This window comes from Polypterus senegalus, chromosome 2, assembly GCF_016835505.1.
Source record: "Polypterus senegalus isolate Bchr_013 chromosome 2, ASM1683550v1, whole genome shotgun sequence".
Classification (NCBI taxonomy): Eukaryota; Metazoa; Chordata; class Cladistia; order Polypteriformes; family Polypteridae; genus Polypterus; species Polypterus senegalus.
This window is the reverse complement of record NC_053155.1, coordinates 75,592,471-75,607,368: the sequence shown is the minus strand read 5'-3', so window position 1 is coordinate 75,607,368 and position 14,898 is coordinate 75,592,471. Positions and strand designations below refer to the sequence as shown.

Below are 14,898 nucleotides of genomic sequence, written 5' to 3'. Positions count from 1 at the left end.
CCATTGTGTCACGGTTTAAGAGGGGGTTTCGGAGGAGCAGTTACATCCCCTTGGAGCCATGTTCACAATACGTACTACATGTATTGCAAGACCTCGCTCGTTTATCAAGTTAAAATTGAACATTTTTGCTCGTCTTACAAAGCACTTGCAGACCAAGTTACTCGCAATCCAAGTCTTTACTGTATAATAAATAAGTTACGCTTGGAGGTCAATCATTTCAGGTTTTTTTTTTTTTTTTTTTTTGTTTTTTAAACTGCAAATGGATTTTCAATGAACAGTAAGGTTTGTTTTCCCAGGCTAAAATCTTCAAAAGCAAGTTTTGAAATTCTCATTCAATTTCTTCAGGAACTGAACTTAATTCTTTTGGTGAGGTTTGCTTTATGCCAAAGGTTTTAAGAAAGTGAAGCATTCCCTCCTGTATGTCATATTTAAATATCTCCAGCTGATAAGATCGCACTGCTGACATGCAGTCGCATATTGAATTCTACCATATAGTTATACCGGACCTCTAAAAATAAAAAGCAACTTCCATTTTCTTTTCATTCTGCATAAAATACCCAAACTGTTAAGCTTTTGCATAGTTTTGTTCGAACAGACAAATTAGCGGTTCAGAGTGTCCAAAAAACATTACAATGCCTTGCCTCTACTGAGCCACCTGACATTATTGTGGATAAGTAAATCATCAAATATTGCACTGTCGTCTGCCAGAAATGTGCACAGTAGGTGACAAATTTTATCACTATTGTTAAAATTTCTTGCACATTTCTCTAAACTGGCACACAAAACTGTCTGGTGGATTATGTAGTAATAGAATATCAGTTCTTGATGATGATCTTTAATTTTATTTTAATTAGAAGTAGACAACATTCATACAATAAAGTCAAGCTTAACAAAACAAAATTTAACCCCCACCCAACAGAAAGAGAGGAGAGCCAACAACCAAAGGTATTCTTTATAAGCTGCAAGAAAGGAAGAGTAACCTTTTTCTTGAAATGGGAAGCTTATTCTAAAATGTTACTTATTAGATCCTTCCATATTTTTAAAAAGGTTTTCAACATATCATCTAAATGATAATTTGATATGTTCCAATTTCAAATAGTATAGAACATCAGTTACCCACTGACTTGAAAGTGATGGGATGGGTTTCTTCCAGTTGAGCAAGATAAGTCTATGTGCTAATACTGAGGTAAAGGCACTTACAGCTTTTTTGTCCATCTCCATTTTAACCCTGTCTGGTATTGTCCGGCCATTATAATTTTGTGCGTGTTAACATTAGGAATAGATGCAAATACATTTTGGAAGAAATCTCTATCATCCATGTTATGTGCATAGATAATAAGTTAAAATCACTTTAGTATTAGATAAATTGCCTGTCACCTTGACACATTGCCCTGCAGAATCAAATACAGTGATACCTTGGTATACGTCTGCTTTGGAATAAGTCCAACTTGGTATACGTCCTGTTTGGACATGAAAAATTTTGCTTGGTATACGACCTTTGTTTGGAATGCGACTCGCGTGTTACCCTTGTTTACCTCTCTCGAGACAAAGCCACGACTGCACACGAGCGTCAGTACGGCAGTTGCTAGCATTCAGTGAACAACCCGTGTGCTACCTGTTTTATATGATTGTTCAATGATGCTTTTGTCCATTGCTTTATGTTCGGGTGTTGATTGCTATGGTCTGCGTCTTTTGAGACGTATGACTGCCGTAGGGAGGGGTGTGGTTTAGAAGGCACGCTGTATGGAGAGTTGGTTAAACATTGTTCAAAATTAACATCATTCGAAATGTTATTCTGAGTGTCTCACTAGTTCAATCTAGAGAACACTACACTACCCTTGTTTACCTCTCTCAAGACAAAGCCACAACTGCCCACGAGCATCAGTACGCCAGTTGCTAGCATTCAGTTACACAAAAAAAATTTCAATAGCTGATTAGTTTGTGTTAACCAGTAAGCCAAAATGTATGTACCATTAATGAAAGAGATAACAATATAACAATATTTTATTTAAAAAAAAAAAAAAAGGATGGCCGATAAGGAAATGAAATAAAATATACAGGTACGACAAATGTCACATTACAAATGGTCCAGGTTGCAAGTTTTAAGAAGAATATTCTATTGGCAGAGTACAATAGGCTGTATCTGATTTCAGCTCTACGCAGATGCTGTTTAATGCTGTAGAATGTGGTGCGTTTGGCAGCTGTTGCAGCGAGAAATCTGGGAAAATACCAATATGGTTACTTTCAAATAGCATCTCCTTTTTCAGTCAGAGAAGGGACATCTAATTTTATTTGATCTGTAGTTTGTTGAAATGAACATTTGGGCTTTTTGGTTTGGAGACATTCGATATACAGTAGGCTGCTGAGATCTCCATGTCCGATTTAAAGTCGTCCTCCAGTTATTTCAGAGAATAGTTCAGCTATGAATTTCACCGGGTTTGGACTTCATTTTTCAGGAAGACCTTCAATTTCAATGTTCCTTTTATCAATTTTTTGTAGCATTTCTGTAAAGGTGTTGTAGTAAATGTAGTACTGAAACATATCTCCTGGTCTTTTATATCTTGAAACTGCATCTCATTTTTCTCGTTTAGGCCCTTTCTTTCTTTCTTTCTTTCTTTCTTTCGTTCTTTCTTTCTTTCTTTCTTTCTTTCTTTCTTTCTTTCTTTCTTTCTTTCTTTCTTTCTTTCTTTCTTTCTTTCTTTCTTTCTTTCTATTCCTTATTACCCCTATTTTCCTTCTTTATATCATTTATGTCCTCCCAGAGCAGCAATCATTACTTTCAACTCTGACAGTGCGTCCAGTGAGGGATAATGCAATAGACTCGCAGGGGGTATTAACTGTAGTTGACAGTGTGGATTAAAAAGGCTATGCTCGGCTCCAATAGCCCTTCTGGAATCGACTAGTACTCTTTGCCCTCATCCCTCGCCGTTTCACTTCCACTAATGTTCCCGGCTGGAACCTATGCTGCAGCATCAGGTACTGGCAGGTCTGTAACTTTGGACGTCTGTTTCAGGTCAGTCTCTGGGAGGCCTAGCGTGAACTTGAGGCCGGTTTTGACTTTGACAGAACTTTTGCTGACTTTTTCCTTTTCCCTTTCTTTTCTGAGCCCTTTGTTGCTCATACTTGTATGTACTTGCGTGTAATATAACTAAATCCTTTCAGGATTAATAAGTCCTGCGGTGGGTTGGCACCCTGCCCAGGATTGGTTACTGCCTTGTGTTGGCTGGGATTGGCTCCAGCAGACCCCCGTGACCCTGTGTTCGGATTCAGCGGGTTGGAAAATGGATGGATGGATGGATGAAGTACAAGATACCTCAGAAAGATAGTAAAATAAAAGGTGAAGTAACACTGCTGCTCATGGAGTTCCCTCTACATGTCCACGTCCTACAACGGATGAGAGCAACCTAGATGATGATCTTTTAACCATTTCATGGATGGTGCTCCGTCAGTAGCTATTGGCATGTTTCATGTCAATTTCTCTGTCACGCTGAATTATACACACTTGGACAAAATTGTTGGTACCCTTCAGTCAATGAAAGAAAAACTCAAAATGGTCACAGAAATAACTTTAATCTGACAAAAGTAATAATAAATAAAAATTCTATGAAATTTAACCAATGAAAGTCAGACATTGATTTTCAACCATGCTTCAACAGAATTATTTAAAAAATAAACTCATGAAACAGGCCTGGACAAAATGATGGTACCCCTTACTTAATATTTTGTTGCACAACCTTTTGAGGCAATCACTGCAATCAAACGATTCCTGTAACTGTCAATGAGACTTCTGCACTTCTCAGCAGGTATTTTGGCCCTCTCCTCATGAGCAAACTGCTCCAGTTGTCTCAGGTTTGAAGGGTGCCTTTTCCAGACGGCATGTTTCAGCTCTTTCCAAAGATGCTCAATAGGATTGAGGTCAGGGCTCATAGAAGGCCACTTTAGAATAGTCCAATGTTTTCCTCTTAGCCATTCTTGGGTGTTTTTAGCTGTGTGTTTTGGGTCATTGTCCTGTTGCAAGACCCATGACCTGCGACTGAGACCAAGCTTTCTGACACTGGCCAGCACATTTCTCTCTAGAATCCCTTGATAGTCTTGAGATTTCATTGTACCCTGCACAGATTCAAGACAGCCTGTGCCAGATGCAGCAAAGCAGCCCCAGAACATAACAGAGCCTCCTCCATGTTTCACAGAAGGGACAGTGTTCTTTTCTTGATATGCTTCATTTTTCCATCTGTGAACATAGAGCTGATGTACCTTGGCAAAAAGTTCAATTTTTGTCTCATCTGTCCATAGGACATTCTCCCAGAATGTTTGTGGCTTGTCCACATGTAGTTTGGCAAATTCCAGTCTGGCTTTTTTATGATTTGTTTTCAACAATGGTGTCCTCCTTGGTCGTCTCCCATGAAGTCCACTTTGGCTCAAACAACGACGGATGATGCGATCTGACACTGATGTTCCTTGAGCTTGAAGTTCACCTTGGATCTCTTTAGAAGTTTTTCTGGGCTCTTTTGTTACCATTCGTATTATCCGTCTCTTTGATTTGTCATCAATTTTCCTCCTGCGGCCAAGTCCAGGGAGGTTGGCTACCGTCCCATGGATCATAACTTTCTGAATAATATGTGCAACTGTAGTCACAGGAACATCAAGCTGCTTGAGATGGTCTTATAGCCTTTACCTTTGACATGCTTGTCTATAATTTTCTTTCTAATCTCCTGAGACAACTCTTTCCTTCGCTTCCTCTGGTCCATGTTGAGTGTGGTACACACCATGTCACCAAACAACACAGTGACTACCTGGAGCCCTATATATAGGTCCACTGACTGATTACAAGATTGTAGACACCTGTGATGCTAATTAGTGGACACACCTTGGATTAACATGTCCCTTTGGTCACATTATTTTCAGTCTTTTCTAGGGGTACCATCATTTTTGTCCAGGCCTGTTTCATGAGTTTATTTTTTTAAATAATTCTGTTGAAGCACGGTTGAAAATCAATGTCTGACTTTCATTGGTTAAATTTCATAGAATTTTTATTTATTATTACTTTTGTCAGATTAAAGTTATTTCTGTGACCATTTTGAGTTTTTCTTTCATTGACTGAATGGTACCAACAATTTTGTCCACTTCATAAACGTCTTTGCCTTTTGTGTGGCCGTAAAGAATTTTCAGAGCATCGGTAACAAGTGCTTTGAAGACCGACAGCTTACATAGTACTAATTTTGTTCTGTGGGCTAATAACAAATAACCAAAATAACTGAATTTTTGTTTAGTTTGGGTCCAGATCTAGACTACAATCTGCTTATTGAGTACTGCTGCACTAGTATCTAATTGTGGAAAAATGGTTGGATGATGTGCCTGTCAACACTGATGGCATTGGTCTGCCACATCTGATATCTCATTTATTTGGCTAGGAACAGTACTTCTGTCTAGTTGCCAGTGGTGCCAAATGCCACAAAACAGAATAAGAAAAGAAATAGGAAAGTCACAGCAGTAGTATGATAAATAACACTGTTTTAGTTTAGATAGATAACTATTAGAACAGTGTAAACTTTCATACCAGCAGGTTCTAGCAAGAGTATGCTGGAGTTATTTCTGCAAATATCCCTTTCACTTACAAGCAGATTATTGTTATGCTTCTGGGTCATGTACCTAATAAGTTAGCCGTGTATGAATGAGTTTCCTGAAAGCATTCTAAGACTAAAAGCATTGTAAACTCCATTTTAAGATTGAGTGTTAATTTAAAAAGTTTTCCCAAAGCTAATTTTAACTAAAGTAGAATGTTAAATCCCTTGTAAACTGCATACTCCTTAGCACACTTGCTAATGGCTTACTGCTTCATAAACTGGATGCCTCTTATGCCACCTGCAGTCTCAGACAGCAGTTACGAGACAGGGCACATTAAATTCATGCAGTGACAATTCCCTGAACATTTAGGATATAAGGATTTACACCAGTCAGCCACATCGTTAAAACCACCTAATATTATGTAGGCCCTCCTTGTGCTGCCAAATCAACTGTTGAGACATGGACTTTATAAGACCTTTCTAGGTGTCTTGTGGTATCTGGTACCAAGACAGTAGCAGCAGATCCTTTAAGTCTTGTAAGTTGCAAGATGGGGCCTCCATGGATTAAATTGAGATCTGAGGAATTTGGAGGCCAAGTGAACACCTTGAACTCTTTGTCACATTCCTCAAACCATTCCTGAAAAATTGTTTGCAGTACAGATTGCATTGTCCTGCTGAAAGTGACCACTGCTGTCAGGAAATGTTTCCTTGAAGGGTTGTATGTGGTCTGCCTCAGTCTTTAGGTAGGTGGTACGTGTCAAAGTAACACTGACATGAAGGTTCTTATTTCTTTTGCCTTAGTATAACTTTTATCCGAATTTGTGCTTATTTATATGTGTTGTCTTATTTGGATATTAAAATTTAATTTCATATTTGTTTCACATTACCTTTTACAACTTTATTTCATCCCATAAAAGATACAGAACGTCATCATATAGTCAAAGTATTGCCAGTCAGTCAATCAATCAACTTACAGTGCTTTTTGTAGGCAACTTCAGGGGGTGTGTTTGATAAATTGAACTGCAGGGTGTAAGAACAACAATTGTCATCTGTTTTCTAAAACTGCTTGGAAAACATTGGTTTACGGGATATATTGTCAATCAGTTAATTTATTTTAACGTTGTAGTTTTTCTACCTGGTTGTGTAGGCTACCTCTTGGCTGATGATACTCAGGGTGAGACTCCTCTCATACCTCCAGAGATAATGGAATATTCAATTCAGCACTCAACAGAAGTGGATATTAACACAACACTTCAGATACTTGGCTCTCCTGGAGAGAAGGCCTCTTCAATTCCAGGATGTAACAGGACAGATTCCGCTATTAGGTAAGATTGCTTCACTTCACAGCTCAGTTCCTTATATTTCATTTGACCTTTATGACCATGTCTTAACTCTGTTGAATATAATAACTGCACTGTGAAAGAATGCTTAGAATTCTTGTCATTCATTTTTTTTATTCAGCGTAGCACATTAGGAACTAACAAGCATAGGCTAAGTGGTTTTCCCCAGAGAGGATCAATACAGAGTACTTAACAAGAACATGGAGTTCAGCATATGCAGATTAGCTACTGCTTAGTTTGTCCCAGAATGTCAAACAGATATACAAGTGTGTACTGTATATTCCTCATGTGGGGCTAGTAACAACATTTATTTCTATAGCACATTTTCATACATGGAGTGTAGCTTAGTTATTTACTATATATCAAGGAAACCGTTACAAGAAAAGAAAAATAAATGTACAGTAATTAGGTAAGCATAATTTATAAGCAACAAAAAAAGAAACTAATGCAAGCTTACATAACATAGATATATAATTATTATAAAAGTGTAGTCCTAATATATACAGTAAGTAGCTGCGTGTGGTCTTTGGAACAAAAAAGAACCTGAAGACTTCCTAGAAGTTTTACTGTATTCGTGAACTTGGAGAGGTGTCATCTACCTCTTAAGAGTTACCAAGTGCAGAGGACACTTTAGTTTGCGAACAGTGTTACGAGAATGCAGTTGGAGTTCTTTTTTTTTTTTTGAGCACATATACCATTCGATCCAAACACTCGCGTGGAGAGTTGCTTGTGTACTGAAGTGTCTGTAGCTGCAGGTGGAAGCTGCCGTCACACTTTTCATAAGTGATCTTTTCCTAAATAAGGAGTGATATATATATATATATATATATATATATATATATATATATATATATGTATATGTATATGTGTGTGTGTGTATACCTATGTAGATTGTTGCGCCTAAACTTTCCAAACTGGATAGGTAAAGCCTGTAGCTGAAACACTAGAATCGGATTCATCAATTCAATTCAGCCACTTCGACTATTTTAGTTCCATTTTTCTGTGAGTATAGCAACAAGGTGATCCTCATGCAGCCCTGACACAGCCAAGGCTACCTTTATGCCTAGAGCAATGATTTCACATGCATGGTCCACTGGGAAATATGATGTTTGCAAGAAGCAACTTCTTGTTTTTAAATCTGCCACCTGCGTAGTGTGCCATTAAGTTTATATAAGGCTCATTCATCCTGATTGACTACAGGCAGGTCAGTGGGTCTTTTCTGGCGTTCTAGTTACACTATGTCAGATTCAACTTCACCTTTTTATTTTCCACACAGTTTAGGGATGGCACTTTGTAAGAATTAATTGTGCAAAGGCAACAAATCATACTTCTAGTTGTGTTTGTTGGTTAGTTTCAGGACCCTTCTTGCTAGCCATTTATAAGATCAGCATGTCTTTTGCCAAGTTATTTGTGACACCGTCTTTGATTTCATATCTCCTTGACATTTTCTCATAGGGCTTACTACTTTGGTTCAGCTGGACTTTAGGCTTTGGCAGTTTAACCTGCATTTACCTTTTTGCATTGCATTCATTGTGAAGTTCTATGTGATGTCTGTGATGCTGTTATAAATGACTTGTGTTTCCAACAGACATACTGTAACTTCAACTTTGCATGTTTTGCGCAATACCCCCATCTGATCGATCAATGTCAATGTGGTCAAATCCAAAGTACTGCCAAATGGGCATATATGTATTACTTTTTCGGTACAAAATCACCAAATTCCCCTTCCACCTTTGTACTAATAATAACCCAATAAACAACATATTAGCTTAATCTGTTGTCTCCAAGAGCATGCATACAAAAGCTCCAATAGCATTCCTTCTGTCAATTTTCTGGTCACAATCTCTTTGGTTGCTGTCACAAAAAGCCGTGAACTCAGAATGGTTCACTGGCACTGACCTGGCTTCACCTTAAACCCTTTACTATTGCCATCACTGTTCACTGCCATCATTGGCATTACTATTGTGATCACTGTTTGTTTTTATTTTTATATGTTGAAATTACTGCAGATATTAACCATTCTTCCTCACCATCTCTTACATCACACTAAGTTTTCTGCAGATTTGTAAATGCATAGTGCAGCTTATATAAATGCAAAAACAAACTCAAATTTGAAGATTATGCTAAACCAAGTGAATGGCAGATAATCTAGAATCATCCAAATTATTGCAGTGGACTTTAACATAATTCAGAAATTTAGTGCAAGTAAATGTAAAGTACACCTTATGCAAAGAATCTAGTAGTTGTTGGGGGTTTTGTCACAGAAGTAGTTGTGTACACAGAAGCAATTAGGATATTAGGTTAGGTAGCCATGTGTGCAGAGTACACACCAAGGGAGTTTTTATTTTAGTTATGTAATGCATTAGTGAGGCCTCGTTTGGAGTATTGTGTGCAGTTTTCACTGCCGTGGTAAGCTTGCTTCTGTTCTGTTTGGAACAGTGAAATACACTAGTGTTTACATTTCACCTTATAGTTAAGCTCTTATATATAATATAGCTCTAGTATAGTATAGCTCTATACATATATAATATTTTGAAATGCAACTTTTTACTGTGTTAATCATGTTTAGATAAATGAGAATTAAAAATTTATTTTTAGTCAGCCTTCTTCTTGTCATGATGTATTTTTCTGATAAGAAATCCAAAGTTCCACCCTCATTTCATTTAGCAATATTCACTTGTATAGTGATACACATGTCAAGCTTAAGTTTACCAATTTCTTCACTCTGTGTTGGAAGCTTGGCAGAATTTCAAACTCATGGAAACATGTTACTATCGTTGCCATCTACAAGAATAAGGGGGACTGATCAGACTGTGGCAGCAGCCATGGTATTTCATTGCTGGATGCTTCTGGGAAAGTCCTTTCCTTCTCTTGCTAATTCGCCACGTTGCAGATAGAGTACTTCCAGAGTTGAAAGCTGGCTTTCTTCCCAAATACAGCACAATTGACATGATCTTAGCCATCTGCCAACTCCTAGAGTCCTAGAGACAGCTCAGGAACCTCCTTGATAAACATTTATGAGCTCCAGTATATTGACGATATTGCTGGTGTAGCTCTTCACCCTGAAAGCCTTCAGAGGACCGTTGAGTCCTTATTCTCGGCCTATTCCTAGGTGAACCAGGAAAGCAGTACCTCTAAGAAAACACTAACTTTTTAGACTGCCTACCCCAGACTTACTGTACTTTGAAAGCATAATGTCTAGTGATGCTTCTGTGACTGAGAAGATTCAGAACCGCCTCGATTAGCCTTGTCTGCATTTGGCTACCTACACAATTGTGTCTTCTGTGACCTAAATTTCCGCATGGCAGCTAAGATTGTGGTATATCATGCAATATGTATATGAACACTCCTTTATGGATGCTATTCCTAGATTTCCTACTGTAAGCAAATCCACACACTAGAAGTGTTCCACATCTGTTGCCTCCCAGAAGATCCTGGGCATCACTTGGGAGGGCAGGGTTCTGCACACTAATATTCTTGAATGCTGCTCATCAGGTAGCCTTGAGGCCACGCTAATACACATGTCAAGGAACAGATCTCTCATCTTCCAGTAGCTGCATTCCAATATCCACAAAATGAGGGCTTTAAACTCTCTGCCATGGAGATTCTAATGAGTGTCGTCTTGCATATTGCTGTGAGGCACTGAGGAGACGGCAAGCTGCAGGAAGAATCTACTAATACTAGAACTAAAATTTTAAATGCTGTAGGAAAGAAGTTACTTTAAGTTTTCAGAAGAGTTGTCAACATAAGTATTTAAATGTTCACATGTAAATTGTGTTCTAGTATGATTAGACATTTATGCACTCCAGATTCTTGTGCATACATTTTTAGGTAGGCAATTGAATGGGTACCTTACTTCTGTCACGCTTAATGAATTGAATTAATATCTGATAACCTGGTCTTGTGATGGACTTTCAAACTTGCGATGATCTAGATTAGGTTCTTTAGCGGCCGCCTTAGTTCAGAACTAATGAGGTTTAATTTTCTTTACCTGATTGATTTCTAAATGATCTTTAGTCCAAAGATGCTATTGGTTCTCCTGCTCTGCACAGTGTTGTGTTTTTGGCACAGTGGTGGTTAGAGCTGCACTCCCAAAGTACTTGTCACTAGTGTATTGTAGAACATGAGCACAGCATCCCTTGGTTAAGAGTCAGAAGATTTTTTTTCAGTAAAATTTAACATTTACCGTTTTTTCTATATTTTGATTGATTCTTGACAATTTTCAGAATTTGTTTCTTGTAAGTCATTTTGCTTGTATGTGACACATTGCAGTCATCTACATTTTCCAAGTTTATTGCCCATTCTTGCAAGGTTATTTGGGTCTAACTTGATACCTCAACATTTGCTGTCCCTGTAGTTCTGTCGATGTCAGATTTCTCAAGCTGGCTTACCATATCATAATGAATGTATTAATATACAGATGATTGGAGATTGTATCCTTCTGCTGTGAAACATTCTGACCTGTCATTGTTTACACATGTCTTAATCAAGTATTATCATACACTGATAATTTCTGTATTATCTATATCTATTTATTATTTATTAAATTACATATCTATTGACTATATTTATTTATCTAGATTGCAAATAGCATACATTGCATCAATATTTATATTAACTACACGTCAAATATTGCTGCTGCTACTTTGTCGTCTTTGTGTTTTAATTTTAAATTTAAATTTAAATTCTATTTTTAATATATTATTTGCATGTCATGTTACACTTTGGACCCTGAGCTTCGCAATTTCGTCTATCTGTATGCTTGTATATAGTTAAGATGACAATAAAGTTCACTTTGACTTTGAGTAACTGTCCCTATGCAGATACCTTAGAGACTGAACTGATAATCTCGCCCCACATGAAGCACTGGCTTGTTGCATGCTGTTATCGCTACCTTTTACGGCCATGTGAAAGTCTGGAGCAAACATTGTTTTGACGTTTTTCTTTTATCTACAGCTCCAGTGAAAAGTTTGGACATGCTATTTTGCTAGACTCTTTCTGCCATAGACCAAAGTTGGATTTTATTTCTAGTATTTTTATATAGCATTTGTACACTGAAGTTACATTTGATGGGAGAAGTCATTACATTCTGCTCCTCTTAACCCTGGCCATGTGCATGCCAGTTTAAGGATGGGCTCACTTTGATTAGCTTTGGAGAGCAACAATTTTAATTTTAGATTTTTGATTAATGATCACTAGTCTTCTTTTTGATTCTTTATTTTCTGGAATATGTGTATGTCTTTTGCATTTGTTTAAAAGCAGCACTAGAAGTGTAAAGATAGGATAGGCAAGTGAGAGAGCTTTCCTTTTAGAAAGGTATAGATTGCCGGAAAACTCGGTTGATCGGTCTACAGTGTAGAACAAGTGTGCTTTGTGTTAGCAGAGCTAGACAAGTGAAAAGGAGTTTTAGTGGCTCAGCAATTGCTTCCATTTAGGAGCTGTGAGTTTATTCCTGTGTGCCATTTCATTCCAGTTATATGGTGCAAGGCTACAGCAGTGTATGCCTACAGATCCCTTCTTTCCTGTTGATGTAGCATATTGCCCATTGCACAGCAAATTTCACTTTTTGCTTTTTGAAACTATAGATTTTTTTCTTCTTCCTAATGTTTTTCATCTACAGACAGAGTTTAGGGACAACTTTTTTTTTTTTTTTTTTTTCTTTAAGTTTTATGAAGAGGGTGTATGTCTGTGTGAGTGTAATATTAAGTAATATAAACCCCTGCCTGGTTTTAAATTTATTTGTTATGAACAACAAGCAATAGAATGCATGAAAGATGTAGACTAAAAATGGTAGTTATTTGAATACCAATCAAGAATCAACAGTAGCAATTTCATGAAACAGTATTTCTTTGTGGTATGATAAATTAACAAAGAATATGTTTGCATAATGCGCCTGAACAAAGATTAACTTTTACATAATAATTGTAGATAGGTTTTAGATAGCAAATTGTAGGTAAAGTCTAAAACTGTAATGATGATCTTAATAAGAGGCATGAGCTGTTTAAATCAATGTATTGTTTAGCATTTTTTGTTTTTGAGGAATGGCTCGAAGTACTGCACCAACATAAAACAGCAACAGTGAAATACAAAATATCATGCAACATGTACATCCATAGGCACATATACAGTGTGTAGTGGCATCCTCTGCCCTCAGAATGACAACAGCAAAAGGCTGAGAGTAAACACACGTTGTACTTTCATCAATTAAACAAGTACCAGGGAGGGATAAATAAAGAGAGAACACAAAGTAGAATTATAGCAATGTCTCTAGATCTAGGTAACTTGGTCTTTAAGACATATCAATCAAGAATAAATATCTGCTCAGACATATTAGGAAATACTCTATGTTTAAAATTAAGAAAGGGGAAACATTATTCACATACCTTGGTTCTGCCTCTATTCTGTTGTCCTTTAGATGTTTTAATAGATTGGAGGACTTCACAGTCCTTTTATTCAGAGAGATACTTCTCCAAAGTATCTAGTGGTGAGGTTTTAAGTGTTGATTATAGTGTAATATATACAAACGCCCCTTAAAAAATATTTGTATTTTTGATTGGATTGTGTTTAATATATTTTAATGTGATGTTTAGCTTAAAAAAACATTTAAAAAGATCGTTTAAAGGGCAATAGTCATGTAAATGTACTGTGTTTATGATGTATTTTTATCAAAATATACAGCCCACTGTAGGGAAAAAAAAGCAGGATGTCAAAATAAGTACGCACTTAAATTATTCTAAACTTGATTTGAACACTTTTTTGCTGTCTTTTTATAATACAGGTTACTGTCTGCTGTTTTGAGAACATCAGAAGTGGAGTCCCGGGCAACGAGAGCTAATCTGACAGACTTACTAAGTCCACAGATGGGCAAAGATATTGTATGGTTCCTGAAAAGATGGGCTAAAACATACTTACTAGTAGATGAAAAATTGTATAACCAGGTGAGCACATTTGCATTTTTTTTACGTATTTGTTTGTGTGTAAATATTTAAATATTTATTGTTAAATAAATGTTCTTGTTGCTTGTAAGCTCTTAGCTGTATTTTTACATTGTTAGAATGATTAGACACCTGTATTTCTGAGAGGCTTATTTTAATTCTCATCCTTATTGAGCCTTCATTAAACACATGTTAATTTTATATATCTTTTAAAATACACTTTTTCATAATTACAAATAGTTAATTGTTGCCTGTTTTTGTTCCTGGTAATAGGTAAGCCTGCCCTTTAATACTGCATTTGGAGCTGATACTGAAGGAGCACAATGGATTGTGGGATATCTGTTGGAGAAGGTCATTAGCAATTTATCGGTGTGGAGCTCAGAACCAGACTTGTCACATGATACTGTGGAGCTACTTGTTACTTTAGTTGAGCGCAGGGAACGGTAAGTAATGGTTCCAGACTCTGCTTAAAAGAAATGGACCAACAACCTGGCTGTAAATATTTTAGTTTATTATCACCTGCTGCTCATTTAAAACTCTTTGAGATATCATGAAAAAATATAAAGTGTGTGTGTGTGTGTATAAAAAAGTGTTTATGTAGAATACATGGTATTATTAGAAGTGAGGGTAAACAACGTACATATAGGACTACTAATGTGAGGAGCATCAACAGTTCTTTTTCTCTTTGATTCATCATGCTGTGTCTGAATAACTAGAAATTCAATATAAACAAGTGATTTTAATTTGCTCCTGTTAGTTCATAGTGTTGCCAATGGATCTTATTTTGGCATTGCTTGTAAAACTGCATGGTTCAAGTCAGTCTTTTTTCTTTGTAATGTTGGGAAAACCAAGAGTAAAACCAATCACTGAACTTAAATGTTAATAGAATGTTTTGTATCAGAATGTGTAAAGCTATGCCAGTGTTTGTGGAGTGTCGGGAATGTAGAAGCAATGCTTTGTTAAGCAAGTATCAGTACAATGCATTACTTCTGCCTTCCCTTAGTTGTGCCAAAACAAAATCCTTACCTGTAGCGGTTTATGATGTGCACCATTAAAGAA

At 36.9% G+C, this 14,898-nt stretch overlaps 1 protein-coding gene across 1 annotated transcript in view; it reads left to right on the top strand.

The window, feature by feature from the left end:
• xpo4 (exportin 4) overlaps nucleotides 1–14,898 on the top strand; it is a 123,590-nt gene that overhangs the window by 92,289 nt on the left and 16,403 nt on the right. The window contains exons 13-15 of the mRNA XM_039744012.1: nucleotides 6,712–6,889; nucleotides 13,683–13,842; nucleotides 14,113–14,282. Of these exons, the coding sequence (XP_039599946.1) occupies nucleotides 6,712–6,889; nucleotides 13,683–13,842; nucleotides 14,113–14,282 (508 nt within the window). The remainder of the gene's footprint in view (nucleotides 1–6,711; nucleotides 6,890–13,682; nucleotides 13,843–14,112; nucleotides 14,283–14,898) is intronic.